Source organism: Dioscorea cayenensis, chromosome 11 (assembly GCF_009730915.1).
Source record: "Dioscorea cayenensis subsp. rotundata cultivar TDr96_F1 chromosome 11, TDr96_F1_v2_PseudoChromosome.rev07_lg8_w22 25.fasta, whole genome shotgun sequence".
Classification (NCBI taxonomy): domain Eukaryota; kingdom Viridiplantae; phylum Streptophyta; class Magnoliopsida; order Dioscoreales; family Dioscoreaceae; genus Dioscorea; species Dioscorea cayenensis.
The window spans coordinates 854,920-873,459 of record NC_052481.1 but is presented as its reverse complement, the minus strand read 5'-3'; the positions used below and the strand labels follow the sequence as shown (position 1 = coordinate 873,459).

Sequence of the window (18,540 nt, the reverse complement as noted above, 5' to 3'; positions counted from 1 at the left end):
TCCATGCCTTCGTTGCTTCGTTTCCTCCTCTCTACAGCCAAAACTCTTTCCTCCTCCTCCTCTGCTCTTCCTGTTGCCATGCCCACCCACATTGACCACTGCCTCTCCCTCCTTGCCTCCCTCCTCCGCCGTGGCTTGCCCTCTGAAGCCCTCTCCGTCCGCTATTCCTCCTCATCACGCCTAGGCCTCCCCGTGGACCCTGCCCGCCTCCACCGCCGTGGCTCTCCCTCTGAAGCCCTCTCCGTCCGCTATTCCTCCTCATCACACCTAGGCCTCCCCGTGGACCCTGCCCGCCTCCACCGCCGTGGCTCTCCCTCTGAAGCCCTCTCTGTCCGCTATGCCAGGCATGCCTGTGGACACTGCCCGCCTCCTCCGCTCCCTCCTTTCGTCACGCCAATTCACGAAGGCGTCCCAGGTCTTCCTCTCCTTCACATCTCCGTCCATCTCAGACCCATCTCTTCTTGACTCAATGCTCCTTTGTTACTGCAAGCTCCGAGACCTTCCCCGGGCCCAATCTCTTTTTGGTTCCATCATACAGCTTGGAACTTTGCCCAGTTTAGCCTCGTACAGCGCGTTGCTTCGGCTATTGTGTGTCAAAGAACAGGTGTCGCACGCTCTCTCACTCTTTTTCCGCATGGCCAAAGCTGGTGTTCTCCCGCCTGCGTCCTCTTATCACGCTTTGATTTCTCGGTTGTGCTACAAGGGTTACCTGAATGAAGCACGCGTCCTGTTTGATGTAATGCTTGGTGATGGCATTGGGCCCTCACTTCCTTTGTTGGGGTCCTTGACCTATGGCTTTTGCAAATGGCATAGAATGTTGGACGCTGAGCGAGTTTGTAGGCTAATGAAGTTACATGGGTTCGTTTTGGATCGTAGGCTGTGCATGATGATGATTCATGGGTATGTCAAGGAAGGAAGGGTAAATATGGCTCTTGATCTTTTTAAGGAGATGAAAGAGAGGATTGACTGTCCACCAGATGTGTACTCGTATAATATAATGATCTTCAGGCTCTTGAAGCTTAATTTTGTTGATGGGGGTTGGGAGTTGTTCCATGAAATGGTGGGATGTGGCCTCAAGCCAAATGTGGTTACTTTCAATACGATGATAAATTGGTACTGTAACAACTCTGATGTGGATTCTGCTTTAAGGCTTCTTGACACAATGAAGCATTATGATGTGACCCCAAATCTGCATTCCTATACTTCAGTGATGACCGCACTTTGCAAGGCAAAGAGATTGGTGGAGGTGGAAAAGTGGTTTGAGAAGATGCTTGATTGTGGGCTCATCCCTGATGACCATATGTTTCAGTTGCTGATTAAGTATCTTCCATTTGATCATGTGCCTTGGATGATGGGCAAGGTTTTGGATTGTCTGTCCAGGAATGGTTGCAATATCAACGTTTTGAGCTTTGTCAGATTGTTTACTTCTGATTCAGATGAGGAATTGCAGCGGGAAGTCAAGCTTCTTTTTGATGAGATGGCAGGAAACAATATAATCCCATTGAATGTGGTTCTCCATATTTTGTTAGGATCTGTGTGCTCACGGGGTAAGTTTAATATTGCTCATCTCTTATTGGAGAATATGGTTGATCATGGATCTGTGCCTTCAATTTCTCATTATAATTTCTTAATAAGATGTTTGTGCAAGGAGGGTAGAATAGAGGATGCTTCTTTCTCATTATACTCTCTTTTATGTCTTAATCTGACTACACATTCAATTGTTATAAATTTTCACTGCAAGCGAAGAGACATAGATTTAGCATTGAGAGCTTTTGATAAGATGATACGGCAGGGTTTTAGGCCTCCTGTTGATGTTTATGATTCAATCATAAGATCTTTGTGCAAAGTAGGTAGGATGTTGGAAGCTGAGCTCACCGTTGACAAGATGCTACAGGTAGGCGTCATGCCAGGTGAAAGGATCTACAATGCACTCATCAACGGTTATTCAAAGATGGGAAAGATTGTTGACGCTCAATACCTGTTTGATGTGATGGTCTATCGTGATATTCGACCGAGTTGCCATGCTTACTGTGCTCTTATTAATGGACTGGTAAAGGCTAACATGTTTAGAATGGCCGTCAAATATCTGCGTATGATGCTGGAGGATGGTTTTGTGCCAGGCACAGTCCTTTACACAATGCTCATACACCAGTTCCTTAAGAAAGGGGATGTTCGCTTTGGACTAGATATATTTGCATTGATGGTGAGGAACCAGGTTGAACCTGATCTTGCTACATTTGTAGTTGTGATCAGTGGTATATGCAGAAATGTCTCGCGGCATGAAAAAATGGAACTTTCTTTAGTTGGAAAATTTGGAGAAGCAGGGTGCTTACTTTTTAAGTTGTTATCACGAAATACTATTGTGCCAGGAAAGCTAACTCAAAATATTCGATGTGGAACTGCTAAAGAAAAAATTGAGCTAGCTTGGGAGTATATACTACATCTGCCGGATATTGGCTTGGTTCCGAATTTGCATATTTACAATGGGATGATTAATGGGTTTTGCCGAGGTAATATGAGAAACAATGTTAATGCCCTCATAGATCCTATGGACAAAGCCGGTGTTGTCGTTAACCAAGTAACATGTAACATCTTAATGGGTGCCCATATCAATTCTGGTGAGATTGATTGTGCGACAGAATTATTTAACCAGATGAACAGGAATGGTTGCATGGCTGATAATGTTACTCTTGATACACTTATAAAAGGTTATTCTATTGCTGACCGAGGGATGGAGGCATTATCTCTTTTTCACATGATGCGAAAGAGAGGGTTTTTCCCTAGCAAATTTTCATGTCGTAGATTACTTGACTGCCTCTGTCAAAGTCATGCCGGCGATCTTGCATTTATGTTATTTGAGGAAATGGTCTCACTTGGCTATATGGAAGAGGAAAGTTTGCAGGCAGCTCACAAAATCTTCGACATGATGCTTAAGAGAGGAAAAATGTTGACTTACCAGTCAACCTGGTCAAAAGGGAGTTTAATTCAGAGGAGCATGGTGGGCACGAGACTAAAAGTGGAGAATTAAAGGCAAGGGACACATGTCGAAGAGGGAAGCGCGAGAAAGGTTAAACTGCAGGCTCCGCGGGTACATTCTGCCTATCCAGAAACAGAAGATAAAAGGTGGAGAAGGGGAAAGAGAGGGCAGCTTGGACTTGGAGACTTGAGGCCCTGGTTTCTCTCACAGTGTTGAGAGCAGGGAGGAGCTGAGTAATTTCTGGAAATTTCTTAGCTATTTTCTGATCAGTATTTTGGTATTTTCCTATGTATCTCTTGGATTTTAAGGTGTAACAATTGGTGCTTTCGTTGTCCATCTCAACCATGGCTGATAACACCCGCATGAAGGAGCTATAGGCTAAAGTAGAAACTTTGTTTACATTAATGGATAATACGGAACAGAGATTTAAAACAATTGAAAAATCTCTCACTACCTTACCATTAATCCAACAGTCCTTAGCTGGGTTATCTCAAATGATGGAAACGATTCAGCTGGTGAAACACACGGGAGAAACTTCAAATTCTACTCCATTGTTGGAGGAAATTTCAGCTGAAACAGTTCACACTACTGGGGAAAATTATTCCATCAGAAATATCAAGCTTGATTTTCCACGATTTGCCGGTGAGGATGTATTACAATGGATCTTCCACGCCGAGCAGTTTTTTGATTATTATGGGGTTCCTGATAATCATCGTTTGAAGATTGCTTCAGTTCATTTGGATGGACAGGTCGTTCCATGGTTCCAAAGACTTCGAAAGGCCGGCAGACTAACTACATGGCAAGCTCTTACCAGATCCTTGGAATGTGCTTATGGGCCTTCAGTTTTTGATTGCCCAAGTTATTCCCTATTTCGTTTGATTCAAGAAAGCACTGTAGCGGACTATTATGCTCATTTTATTGCCCTCTCGAATAGAGTTGACGGGGTACCTGAACAAGTTTTATTAGATTGCTTTGTTAGTGGCTTAACCAAGGAATTACAAGCTGAATTGATTCCTTGGCATCCAGAAGATCTTGACAAGGCTGTTACCTTGGCAAAATTATTTGAAGAAAAACTTCAGTTGGGAAGGAAACCGATGGGGAACAAAAATATATATCTGCCTGATACTAAGTTTAAAGCTCTTCCAGGAATTCCTCTTGCCACTAATTCTACTTCCATTGTACCATTTGGACATGGTCAGCTCACCACTCAATCTCTTAACTCAGGAAATGTGAATGCCAAGCCCCCAACAGCTTTTCGAAAGATGGGGTTACAAGAAATGCAACTTCGGAAAGTGAAAGGGCTGTGCTTTAATTGTGATGCAAAATACTCTCCCACCCATAATTGTCCTAACAAACGTCTCTTGTTATTACAGTGGGATGATGATGATACAGGGATTTCTGACAGTGAAATATTCATTGATCCTCATCCACAGGAGGAGGTACACGACCCTGGTAAAGATCCTAGTACTAAGATGTCTCTTAATGCTATGTCTAGTGTCACTGTGTCGGGTACCATGCGTTTCACAGGCCAATTGGGGGGACAACAGATTAAAATTCTGTTAGATGGTGGTAGCGATGATACATTCATTCAACCTAGAGTGGTTAAATTTCTGCATTTGGATGTTCTATCTTCGACTCCATTAAGAGTATTGGTTGGTAATGGACAAAGTTTGCAAGTGGAAGGGAAAATTCCTGAATTATCTGTACAAGTGCAAGGCTATACCCTTTCTGTACCTGCTTATGTGCTGCCTATTGAAGGGGCTGATTTAATTTTAGTAGCATCTTGGTTGGCTAAATTAGGGCCACATGTCATTGATTATGACAAGAAAATTATCAAATTTTACCACAACAACCAGTATATGGTTTTGAAAGGCGAACAAATGGAAAGACCGGCTTCTACTACTGTACCTCAGTTAACACGTCTGTGTTCTACTCATGCTGTACGGGAATGTTACTCCCTTCAATTTTATCAGGATGATCTTGACAATCAATCAGGGAATAGCAACAAACCGGAATTGGTGACAGAAATTTCAGCTTCACTGCCGTCTTCAACTCCACAGGAATTAATTGAATTGCTATTGAGATATCAGCATGTCTTCTCAACACCTGTTGGACTGCCTCCATCTCGAAGCTGTGATCACAAAATTCCACTTATTCCTGATAATTCCCCAGTTAAAGTGAGGCCATACAGATATCCTCACAGCCAAAAAGCTGAAATAGAAAAGATGGTAGAACAAATGCTTACTGAAGGATTAATTGAACATACAACAAGTCTGTTCTCTTCTCCGGTGATTTTAGTTAAAAAGAAGGATGGAACATGGAGATTCTGTACCGATTATAGGGCCTTGAATGCAATTACAGTAAAAGATGCCTATCCTATTCCCACTGTGGATGAACTCTTAGATGAACTTCACGGAGCAAAATTTTTCTCTAAATTGGATCTTCGTTCAGGTTATCATCAGATTCTTTTGCATCCACAAGATAGGTATAAAACTGCTTTTCGTACTCATCAAGGACATTATCAATGGCTAGTGATGCCATTTGGCCTTTCTAATGCACCTGCCACTTTTCAGTCCCTCATGCACCAAATCTTCCATATTGCTTTGAGAAAATTTGTCTTGGTATTTTTCGATGATATACTTATCTACAGCAAGTCTTGGTCACTTCATCTGCACCATTTGGAGACCGTTCTCTTGACCTTGGAAGCACACCAACTATATGCTAAGCTGTCTAAGTGTAGTTTTGGACAGCAGCAAATCGATTATTTGGGGCACCTGGTGTCTAGTAAAGGTGTAGAAATGGACCCTTCTAAGGTTTCAGCAGTCCTCCAATGGCCAATTCCTACAACACTGAAACAGCTTAGGGGCTTCTTAGGCTTAAGTGGCTACTACAGGAGGTTCATTAAACAATATGCTACATTGTCTAGGCCCTTAACTGATTTACTTAAGAAGGATTCCTTCCTTTGGTCTGCAGACACGCAGCAAGCATTTGACAATTTGAAAACTGCAATGACGTCAGCCCCAGTGTTGGCATTACCGGATTTTTCATTGCCATTTATTCTAGAAACTGATGCGTCAGGAGTGGCTATCGGTGCTGTGTTAAGTCAGAATAATCATCCCATTGCATACTTTTCAAAGAAAATGTCTTCTCGAATGCAAAACCAATCTGTATATGTTCGCGAGCTTTTTGCAGTAACAGAATCGGTCATTAAATTCCGGCATTATTTGTTGGGTCATCAATTTCTTATACGAACTGACCAACAAGCATTGCGACACCTTTGTCAACAAACCATCCAGACTCCTGAGCAACAGCGCTGGCTTCCAAAACTATTAGGATTCGATTTTGTCATCGAGTATAAAACAGGCAGGGACAATGTTGCTGCTGACGCCTTGTCGCGGTGTTTTGCTCTTACATCGTCTCAACCACAAGAATCCTTCTTCTCTGAATTGAAATTGTTGCAAACACATGACAACTTCTATGGCCCTATTATACAATCAATACATGACAAGCACAATGGGGATTCTGCATATTCTCTGAGACATGGATTATTATATTGGAAAGGTCGATTGGTCGTACCAGATGACGACAGTCTCAAGCACAGGTTATTGCATGATTTCCATAGCTCATTATTGGGAGGGCATTCTGGTTCTCTTCGCACTTTTATGCGAATTGCTGCTCAGTTCTTCTGGAAGGGCATGCGTCAAGATATCCATCAGTTTGTTCAGCGATGTATGGTGTGTCAACAAGCTAAAACCCTGTCCACAGCTCCTAGTGGATTGTTACAGCCGCTCCCAATCCCTAAGCAAATCTGGGAGGACATTGCCATGGACTTTGTCTGTGGGTTACCAAGTTCTAAGGGTTATTCTGTTATTCTTGTTGTCGTTGACAGGCTTTCAAAATACGGCCATTTCATGCACTTGAAGAGTGATTTTTCTAGTGTAACAGTGGCTGAGGTTTTCATTCATTCAGTATTCAAACTACATGGCATTCCTAGATCGATCGTTTGTGATCGCGACAAGACTTTTACTAGTCGATTTTGGCAGCACCTTTTCTCTAAAATGGGAACCTCTATTCAAATGTCCACGGCGTATCATCCACAGTCTGATGGACAAACAGAAGCTCTAAATAAGTGCTTGGAAATGTACCTTCGATGCTTTGTTACTGATTATCATGGCAATTGGGTAGATTTATTACCATGGGCTGAGTATTGGTACAACACGTCATATCAATCTAGTGCAGCAATGACTCCTTTCCGTATTGTTTATGGTAGAGACCCACCGGGGTTAGTAGCATATATGGCAACGGATACGGATCCTCCTTTGGTGGTTGATTGGCTAACAAACAGAGACAAAATCTTAACTAAATTGAAGAGTAATCTCCTTTGCGCTCAGTCAAGTATGAAAAGATATGCTGATGCCAAGCGTTCAGAGCTAGTTTTTACTGAAGGCGACTGGGTTTTTGTGAAATTACAACCATATCGACAGAATTCTGTATTGCTTCGCCGGAATCAAAAACTTGGTATGAGATACTTTGGACCTTTCCAGGTGTTGCAACGGGTGGGGACTGTGGCTTACAGATTGAATCTCCCTGAGGGTGCTAAAATACATCCGGTGTTCCACGTTTCTCTTTTGAAGCAATGTCAAGGTGATCCTACTACGACAACACTACCGTTACCGCTCATATCTTCTTCTAAAGGTCTGCTTATCTTTCCGGCAATGATTTTACAATACCGTCAAGTTCTCCGCAGAGCAAGACGAGTGGCTCGTGTACTGATCCAATGGCACGGGTTAGCACCTGATGATACCTCTTGGGAGGATGTAGATCAATTAAGCCATGAATATCCAGAGCTTGACCTTGAGGACAAGGTCACTGCTTATGAGAGGGGCATTGTTGACTTACCGGTCAACCTGGTCAAAAGGGAGTTTAATTCAGAGGAGCATGGTGGGCACGAGACTAAAAGTGGAGAATTAAAGGCAAGGGACACATGTCGAAGAGGGAAGCGCGAGAAGAGGTTAAACTGCAGGCTCCGCGGGTACATTCTACCTGTCCATAAACAGAAGATAAAAGGTGGAGAAGGGGAAAAGAGAGGGCAGCTTGGACTTGGAGACTTGAGGCCCTGGTTTCTCTCACAGTGTTGAGAGCAGGGAGGAGCTGAGTAATTTCTGGAAATTTCTTAGCTATTTTCTGATCAGTATTTTGGTATTTTTCTATGTATCTCTTGGATTTTAAGGTGTAACAAAAAACTCCAGTTCCTGAGACAAAGAAACAGCTGCTCATTATTTGTTATAAGCATGGAGAATATGATCTGGCTTTAAGATTGACAAAAATATACCAGTTTACGAGTGAGTAATGCTTTCATTAACTCAAATTCGGAAGTTGGTGGATGATGCATGCCATTCTCTCAGATAAATTCTCCTCTCTGGGCAGGTAAATATTTCTTTTTTTCTGCAATTTGCATGCCTGCCTGGAACTGGTATGCATAAAAATAGAAATATCCTTTTGATGAGTTTACTATTGATAATTAAGCATATATCTTTTTCTTGAAGGGTTCTGCCTGAAGGTTGAGCACCCAGATGCCTTGTTTTTGTGCCATCGGTTACAAAGTCAGGGATATGACCACTGTTACTTCAAAAAATCTTGGTGGGCACTAGCATAGTCTTCAATTCTCAATGCAGGCTGCTCAAACAGCATTATTTCAAGCCAGCTTGTAATAAAGGATTCTGAAATGACAGAATATTTGATTTGTCTATGAATGACAGATGATAATTTTACATGATTCCTTATTTTTAGCGAATGAGTATTCTATTGTGACGTTCATGCTGTCTTCGCGCTTATTGTCTCTAATGTATGTACTTTCCTGGTTCTTGAAAGACAACATTGGCTGCATGCTAACCTTTGATGGGTGTTTGTTCCCATTTTTGTGAAGATGCATATGAAATTTATTACTCTTGAAAATATATAAAGCTCCTCAGTAATAGCATCACTGTTGCACACATTGATTAATTTCCCATCACAGAGGTTGCAGGTTACAAAGAATTTTGACAGAGCCTTTGTCAAATCTTGATCATACACGATTTTCTTGTTTCTTGTTTACAGCCAATAGTGAATTAGAGCAACCTGACCAATAGTGTTGATCCACCGGCCGGGTTGGCCTGACTGACCCAGCGGGTCATAGATCATCTTGGGGGTGCCAAAATGAGCGGGCTGTGCTGGGCCAAAACCCGCTGGTTCACAGGTCAACCCACCGGGTTATTTATTTATTTATTTAAACATAATTATAAAATATAATTTAAAATAAAAAATATGTGAAAAATCACAAAAAATATTTGGATTAGTTGACATTGCCTTTATAGGCAATTTATATGGTTATTTTTTTTATTCTAGCATATGTGGGGTGCAAGTAATATAAAATATGTCTATTGTTTGTATCTTTTAATAAAGGATCAATGTCAATTGAAAATGTGTTGGTGGATTAGTTAGAGTGATGTTTTAAGTGTGTTTGTGTCATGAAGTCATGATTTCAAACCTTGTCAACTGCTATATATATATATTTGCCATAAATCAAATTTAATTTTTAAGAATTTAAAAATACTTAAAATAATTTCAAATAAATTGAAATAACTGAAAACTTTTGTACTTATTAATTTATTTTATTAAATATTTATTATATAATGTTTTAATAATGTTTTTCAAACTGGATATTAGTTGATGGGGATTAAATTTAAATATATTAGAGAACCATTAATTTTATTAAGTGAAAATTTTATTTTATATTATAAAATAGTTAAATATAGAAATGATAAATCTAACAAATTTTAAAATAATGGTATGCCAATTGTTAATATAATCTTATAATTGATATTTTATCCTAATTAAAATTTTTTTCATTAAAATATAATTATAATAAATAGGCGAATGAAAATAATACTAAGAAAAGAGATAATTTGAAAGTATACCAAAAATGGTAAATTCTCAAATATCAACAAGAAATAAAAGGCTTAACAAAATAAAGACTATTGCTGCAAACTAATTACAAATAAGAGATTTCTAGCCTAAGATGTAATCAAATCAAATTTTTCTTAAAATGGAAAAATTGCTGTTTTCGAGGCCAAGATGATGGAAGATGATGGAATTCGGCCGAAAACTGGCATGACTCACAAGAAAAGCTAGTGACTTGTGCTCAATGACCTGTTTTCTTTCAAGTAAGACCCTTAAATATCAAAACTACACCGCTTGAAAAATTACCAGAATACCCTTTTTAGGCCATGTCCCATTTGCCCAAAAAGACACAGGCTTGCTATTCAATACACCCAATATCACTAATTAAGAAAATTTTCTAAAAAATTTTTTTTACAGTGTATATATAAACTTCAATTCACACATTTTTTTATTAGATATTGGGAAGAAATTAAACCCTCTTATATGAAAGTCAGGTATTTTAACCGCTAAGTTATTAATGTGGCAACCCAAAATTTTTTTCATTTATGGTTATTAAAAAAAATACTTTAATGACCGACAATAGATTTAGAATAAATATTTGTGTTTGAATGGAATTTAAGATAAAGATTAATGTTTGAAAGGATGAAAACTTTTTACGTAAATAAAATTTTATTTTTCTAATTAATGATTATTATTTATAGTTTTTTTTAATAATGATTAAATATATTTATTTGACATGATTAAATATTATAATAAAATAAAATTATGCACAATGAATAAAATAAAAATAAAATAAAACAATCTTCTACAATTCCCAAAATCTCTTCATTAATAGATATTAGAGGAAATTTGATCACGAACAATAAATTGGGAGCAAACAGTTGTATTTGGGTTAAGGTTAGGAAATTTTGAAGAAACTTTGGGCAAAGGGTAAATATGTTTTTTTTTAAATAATTATAGAAATTTTAAGTCATATTCATAAGACTTCCAAATTCCAGAGAATTCTTTTATCTATTCACAACTAATCCTACCAACTATGAATTTAGGAAGGTGTGAGGTGGGAGTTAATTGAAAACTTTTGAGCAAACTAAAATTTTATTTTTTAATTAATAAGAGAATTGTATTGTTGTTTTTGGACATTTGCGTGTACGCACTAAAAGGTTCTTTTTAAAACTTTTGCACTGGCCAACAAATTTATTCTTTTACCTACAATTTTATTTTTGTAATTATTGCAAAAATCAAATTAATTTTTTAATGTTCAAAATGCCAATATTTTATTTTCTTCTTTTCTTTTACTAATAACATTTCATTAAGTTGTGTTTTACTCGGTCATCCTCTTACCCAACGGCACACCACATGTTTTCTACGAAAACACCAATGATGTATACAGCAGAAGACTCATAATCCAAAAAAAGCTATCTAATAGGGTGGGGTTCCTCATCTCTACACATATACACATTGATTTATCTTTAATTCAACAATATTAGAATAAATCGGGCTTATAATGTTTTTTTTTCTTTTTTTTATTTTATATTTATGGTAGAAATCTATTCACAATGCTAATTCTTTTTTTCATAAGATAAGATGACAAGGACCAAAAAAATATAGCGAGAAGTCAATGCTCAGTTTTTTAAGAGACCAATAACATTCTAGTCAGTGACCAAGGTAAGAGATGACTAACCACCTAGTTGGCGCAGCTAATTAAGTAAGCATTGAGGCAATATATAAATGGGTAAGAAATGAATAACATGCAAGGTGCTATAACTGATTAAGTAACTATCTAATATGGGTAACTGAATAAATGCACAATTATATAATTTACTTATTTAAATAAACATATCAAATAATTATATTTTATCAATAACCTTGTAGTTTCTTAACACCAAGTACTTTGCATCTAATGCCTCTTATCCACATCTCATAACAAAAAATTATTATCATTATATATATATTGAGTAAAATAAATCTAATGTTAATATAAATAAAATATTTAATTTTAATTAATAATAATTAAATAAAAATTTGACAAAAAACAAAACAAAAAATTTTCCATTCAACATTCCAAGTTTGAAACTCAATGTGACCTTCAAATAATATATAATAAATAATGTAATAATGTCTTCAAAAAATTTTCCCTCCCTAATGGACCCTACCTCCCCACTATATATAACCTCCACATCTCTTCACTTCCACCACCATCACCACCACCATCATCATGGGCTCCATCATTGATGCCACCACCGATGAGCAAGCAGGCATCCATGCCATGCAACTCATGACTTCCTACGCCGTCCCAATGACCTTCAAAGCAGCCATTGAGCTCAACCTCTTCAAGATCATCTCCACTTCCTCCACCCCTCTTTCCGCCACCTAGATCACCTTCCTCCTCCCTTCCTCCACTCCTTCAACTGTTGGAAGTAAGAATTATTCAATAAATGAGGAGAAGATTACATTCTTTCATATGATTGAAGAATGGAAAGCAACAGAGTTATTTGTTTGTGAGATGAAAACCAGCAGTTATTTTGTTATGTTGAATAGCATGTGAGAAACACGTGCTGTAACTTACTCGTTATTTCTTACAGGTTGTTAGGCTGAGTTGGCAAACTTATGCCATGTCAGCATTCTGTTTTAACTGCTCTCTTTCTCAGCTTTTGTACAACAGAGAGCTCATATATATACATAGAGCTCTTTCTTTTCTCTGTAATTTTGAAAAGCTTTGAACCAATGAAATCAAGTCTTCTTCTTCTCTAGATTTCCCCTATATTCTCCTTGTTTTCTCATAAATCTAGCACCAAATTGGTGATTTTTGGTTTCATCTGAGAAGCAAGATCAAGGTTACTATACAACAGTGGATCAATCGCAGCTTTGTGAGAATTTCTTGAGCTTCAATCTTTCCAACATGGTATCAGAGATGATTCTTTGAGATTTCTAATTTTTCTTGAAGCTATTTATTGTTTTCTGCTGGTTTTCTTGCTGCTGTTTACTGTTGGAATTCCATAGTTCTTGTTCTTGCTTTTCTATTTCTGAATCATGGCTGGAAACTCTGGTAATGGTGGTAGAGCTTAAGATGTTTTCTCTATTCAGTCTTCAGATAATCTGGGAGTATTTTTGGTTTCCAAAACCCTTTGATGGAATAGGGTTTGGATCTTGAAAGAGGGCTATTCAAATTGCTCTCAAGGCTAGGAGCAAATTAGGTTTTTTCAATGGATCTTGTAAGAAACCTGATCTGGATTCGATTGAGTATGAAGAATGGGAAAAGTGCAATAACATTGTCATTTCTTGGAGTTTAAGCTCATTAACCAAGGAAATTTCTGACAGTGTGATTTACATGACTGAAGCTAGTGAGATTTGGGAGGAGTTGGAAGAAAGGTTTGGACAATCTAATGGTCCACAATAATTCCAGTTACAAAAGGAACTAAGCCAAATCTCCCAAGGCACTAGTAGCATAACTTCTTATTTCACCAATATCAAGAAGTTTTGGGATGAATTTCAGGCTCTGAGTGAGATTCCACATTGTACTTGCGAGGCTAAACATGACTGGTATAGACTTGAAGAGAAACAGAAACTCATGCAGTTTCTAATGGGATTGAATGAATCCTATACTAATGTTAGAGGGAATATGCTCATAATGAAGCCTCTCCCAACAGTTAGACAAGCATATTCACTTTTGATTCAAGAAGAGAAGCAAAGGGAAATTAGATCTCGATCACATTTTACATTAGATGGAGTTTCTTTTAATGCAGGGAATACTTATAACAGAAATGTGACACAAATTGCTAATAGAGGAAAGTCTGAATTCAGGAAATTGTTTTGCGAATACTGCAAAAAAGCAGGACATAGAAAGGAAAAGTGCTTCAAATTGCATGGATTTCCTAATAACTATAAAGGGAAGAGAGATAAGAAGTTTGTAGCTTCTGTCCAGGGAAACAACTCTGCTCAAACAAGTAATTATGAGGTTTCTTCATCACTTCAGGTTATTGGAGTTTCTGGAAAAGGACAATTTCCTGAATTAACACCCTTGCAATGCAAGCAATTGATGGAGTTCTTGAGTAGTTCTATTCAAAATTCTGATTCTGAAAAGCTACTGGCAATGCAAATTTGGCTTCCTCTATGGCAGGTATGTCTGAACTCTTTAATAAAAATCATAGCTCTTACATTTTCAGTAGTGATTGCAAGCATTCTACCACTTTTGATACTTGGATATTAGATTCGGGAGCTTCATACCATATGTGTCATGCTACAAATCTTTTTGAATTCCTGCAACCTTTGTCAAAACCTTTCCAAATTACTTTACCTAATGGTCATGAGATTTCTGTTACTCAATATGGAACAGTTAAACTCTTAGATAATTTTACAGTTCCAGATGTTCTTTATGTTCCTTGCTTCCATTATAACTTGCTGTCAATAGGAAAATTGATTTAACAATTGAATTGTGATATCATTTTTTCTCTTGAATCTTGTATTGTACAGGGCCCTTCACAGAAGAGGCCACTGGTTCTTGGTAGATCCTTCAATGGGCTTTATCTACTACATTTACAGAAGGGAGTTTTGGACTCTGCACAATCTTCCAATTCAGCTACTTGTTCATAATTCTGTTGTTTCTTTTCAAAACTTTTCTTCTCTTTCTTGTTTAGCCACTTTAATGTGGCATAAGAGATTGGGACATCTTCCTTTCAATAAAATGAAATTTCTTTCAATAAACAAATCTGGGAATGTTACAAATTAAAATATGTTCTGTGATGTTTGTCCTAAGGCTAGACAACATAGGTTACCTTTCCCAAAGAGCCATATACACACCACTACACCTTTTGAACTTGTTCATATCGACACTTGGGGTCCATATCACACTCCTACACATGAAGCTTATAAATTTTTTCTTACTATTGTAGACGACTTTAGTAGGGCAACATGGTGTTACTTACTCACAACTAAGAAGGATGCATCTTTTGTTCTTAAAACCTTTGTTTAACTGGTTGAAACACAATTTATGACAAAAATTAAGAAGGTTAGATCAAATAATGCATTAGAATTGGGTGGTAGCCTAGATCTTAAAACATTCTTTGCCAATAAAGGTATAATACATCAAACTACTTGTGTTCACACTCCACAACAAAATGGAGTGGTTGAGAGGAAACACAAGCATTTGTTAGAAACATCCCGCGCCCTCTTATTTCAATCCAACTTGCCTTTAAAATTTTGGGGAGAATGTGTATTGACTGCTACATATCTTATTAACTAATTTCCTAGTAAAATTTTACATAACAAGAGTCCTTTTGAAATACTTTTTGGAAAACAGCCTAATTTTTTACATCTTAGAACCTTTGGTTGTCTATGCTATGTGACAAATGTTGATAAACATAAGGACAAATTTCAACCCAGATCCTTTACTACTGTTTTTCTTGGTTATCCCTTTGGAAAAAAGGGTTACAAAGTTTTGATTCTTGATACACAAGAGATCATTGTTTCTAGAAATGTAATGTTTCATGAAACAATTTTTCCTTTTCTACATAATTCTACTTCCTCTCAATCCACAAATTGTTCAACTTACTTACCTACTTTCACACAAGATATATCTTATCCTATTTTAAATACCTCAAATATTCCTCACAGAATTGATCATGTTAACATTCCATTAGACATGTCACAAAACCATTCTCAATCTTCAATTCCAAATGTTTATGGTTCCAATTTACCTTCTCGCAAATCATGTATAGCTCATAATACTACCTCTTATCTACAAGATTATGTTTGTAGTAATGCCCAAACAAACTCACCTTTAGATTCACAATCACTTTCCTATTCCTGTCTTATCAATTGTTCACATACCATCACAAACTCTTTTCCTATACCAAAACACGTCAGCTTCGCTTCATTGCATCTTGAAAAACAACAAATGCTTGCTTCACTAACCATTTCACAAGAGCCACAATCTTATGAAAAGGCCCTAGTTGATCCAAATTGGCAGAATGCCATGAAGAAAGAATTTGATGCACTTGAAACAAACAAAACTTGGGAGATAGTTTCTTTGCCTAAAGGAAAGAAGTCTATTAGTCGTCAGTGGCTTTACAAGTTAAAATACAATTCAGATGGGAGCATTGAAAGATATAAGGCTCGTTTGGTATTCAAGGGCTTTACTCAAAAGAAGGGCATAGATTATACTGAAACTTTTTCACTTGTTGTGAAGATGACAACAGTAAGAAGCCTAATTGTTGTAGCAGTTAAAAGAAATTGGAAGCCTTTTCAATTAGATGTGAATAATGCTTTTTTGCATGGTGATTTGCATGAAGACATCTACATGAAGATACCACCAGGCTTACAAATTCCTGATTCTAGAATGGTTTGCAAATTAAAGAAGTCACTTTATGGGCTTAAACAAGCTTCTCGACAGTGGTACTCAAAGTTATCAGAGGCATTGAAATCAAGAGGCTACCAGAATTCTAAAAATGATTACTCTTTGTTGCACAAGTGTTCCAATGCACATGAAACTTTCCTAGCAATCTATATGGATGACATTCTTCTCACTGGAGATTGTGAAGAAGAGATGATCAGTTTGAAGCTGTTCCTTGATCATGAATTCAAAATCAAAGACTTGGGTTTTTTACACTATTTTCTTGAGATAGAAGCAATTCCCCAAGGACAGAATTTGATTCTAACTCAGAAAATTTACCATTGATCTACTGAGTGAATTTGACTGTCACAATTTAACTGCTGTGTGAAGTCCTTTAGTACATGGTCTTAAATTGACTTCTGCTATGGGAGATCCATTACCTGATCCCATTTTGTATAGAAGGTTATGTGGTAAAATCAATTACTTAACCAACATCAGACCAGATTTATCTTTCTCTGTCCAACATTTGAGCCAATTCATGTCTAATCCTCATACTTCTCACATGGAAGCTACAATTCATGTTCTAAGATACTTGAAGAATAATCCAGTCAAGGAATTCTCATGATTTCTGATTCAAAATTTTCTTTACAAGCCTATTGTGACTCAGATTGGACTGCTTGTGCTCAAACCAGACATTCAGTTAGTGGTTTTTATATTACTTTGGGTAGCACCCCTTTGTCCTGGAAATCCAAGAAGCAAAGCACAGTAGCTTTATCTTCTGCTGAAGCTGAGTACAGGTCAATGAGGAGAGTCTATTCTGAATTAGCTTGGTTAACTCGTTTGCTTAATGAGTTAACAGTTCCATCCATTATACCAGTACCTTTAAAGTGTGACAATCAAGCAACAATACACATAGCAAGAAACCCGGTCTTCCATGAAAGAACCAAGCACATTGAGCTTGATTGCCACTTTGTAAGAGAAAAATTACATTCTGGACAGATTTCTCTTGAGCATGTTCCTTCCAAACATTAGCTTGCAGATATATTTACTAAAGCATTACCGGGTCCTCTTCATAATTCTATTTTATACAAGTTAGGAATGTCTTAGAACATCCCCAACTTGAGGGGGGGTGTTGGAAGTAAGAATTATTCAATAAATGAGGAGAATATTACATTCTTTCATATGGTTTGAAGAATGGAAAGCAACAGAGTTATTCATTTGTGAGATGAAAACAACCAGTTATTTTGTTATGTTGAATAGCATGTGAGCAACATGTGCTGTAACTGAATTGATATTTCTTAGAGGTTGTTAGGCTAAGCTGGCAAACTTATGCCATGTTAGCATTTTATTATAACTGCTCTCTTTCTCAGCTTTTGTACAACAGAGAGCTCATATATATACATAGAGCTCTTTCTTTTCTCTGTAATTTTGAAAAGCTTTGAATCAATGAAATCAAGTCTTCTTCTTCTTCTCTAGATTTCCCCTCTCTTATCCTTGTTTTCTCATAGATCTAGCTCCAATTTGGTGATTTTTGGTTTCATCTGAGAAGCAAGATCAAGGCTACTGGGGTGCTTCCCATTCGCTGACCGGTTGGATTAATTGCGACTTTGTGAGAATTTTCTTGAGCTTCAATCTTTCCAACATGGACGAAGATGGTGAGAACATGAGGCCTCTCACTTGGAGAACGACTTCGTTTGAAGCTTTGTCACAATGGTGGAGCCCTATTGAGGTGCGATTCTTACCTCGCACTGATGCGAGTGTAGATCCACCAACCTATATTGAGTTTACAACCGATCGAGCGAGGTTGGCTTTCCGTGATGTGGGGTGAAGCGAGAATGACCATGTCCATGCGAAGTACCACTCTAACTGGCATTTCTCGACACGCGTCGGAGTAGGCACGGGCGCTGCATCATTTAAAGGGTATAGACTTGGAGCTATCCTTTGCTAAAGAGCTGGTTTCCACCACGAGGGCGTCACAGCTCCGATGTGAGTCTGCGTGTGGCCACATAGAGTGACGACATCATCCATGCTCAAGAGAGATTCCTTTCATCACTGTAGCATGCGGTACGAGAGGGTGCGTACGTATTGGCCTCATCTCGGAAGGTACTAATATACGACCATCTACGCATGGTGTTTCCGCTGTAGCGAATGAGCATGTAGCATACATAGGCGTGAGGTGCCAGTCGTTACCATCGACGGTGGTCAGTCTTTGGGCGAGGTAAAAGCTGGGCCAGGCGATCGGGTCTTGAAAAAGTGGGGAACCGGACACTCGGTCACGAGTGCGGGTTAATGCTCG

The 18,540-nt window shown here is 38.0% G+C and overlaps 2 protein-coding genes and 1 long non-coding RNA gene across 3 annotated transcripts; all 3 read left to right on the top strand.

Moving 5' to 3' along the window:
- Positions 1–469: 469 nt before the first annotated feature.
- LOC120272180 (pentatricopeptide repeat-containing protein At5g62370-like) lies at positions 470–3,028 on the top strand. The gene has a single exon (XM_039278946.1). It carries the CDS (start codon positions 470–472, stop codon positions 3,026–3,028), a length of 2,559 nt encoding a protein of 852 aa, XP_039134880.1.
- Positions 3,029–8,063: 5,035 nt separating this feature from the next.
- On the top strand, positions 8,064–8,792 carry LOC120272351. The gene is made up of 2 exons (XR_005540175.1): positions 8,064–8,404; positions 8,524–8,792. It is a non-coding gene; the product is annotated as an uncharacterized LOC120272351 (long non-coding RNA).
- A 3,854-nt stretch (positions 8,793–12,646) lies between these two features.
- Positions 12,647–14,506, top strand: LOC120272178. Its single transcript, XM_039278944.1, has 2 exons — positions 12,647–14,033; positions 14,387–14,506. The coding sequence occupies exons 1-2, from the start codon at positions 13,485–13,487 to the stop codon at positions 14,504–14,506; spliced, it is 669 nt and encodes a 222-aa protein (XP_039134878.1). The 5' UTR covers positions 12,647–13,484.
- The last annotated feature ends 4,034 nt before the right edge of the window (positions 14,507–18,540 follow it).

What these genes read in the sequence shown, in the direction of transcription:
- LOC120272178 (XM_039278944.1), top strand. Translation starts at nt 13,485, where the DNA reads ATGCAGTTTCTAATGGGATTGAATGAATCCTATACTAATGTTAGAGGG. An exon ending in TTTGGCTTCCTCTATGGCAG is followed by an intron (nt 14,034 to 14,386) that starts GTATGTCTGAAC and finishes TGTATTGTACAG; the next exon opens with GGCCCTTCACAGAAGAGGCC.
- LOC120272180 (XM_039278946.1), top strand. Translation starts at nt 470, where the DNA reads ATGCTCCTTTGTTACTGCAAGCTCCGAGACCTTCCCCGGGCCCAATCT.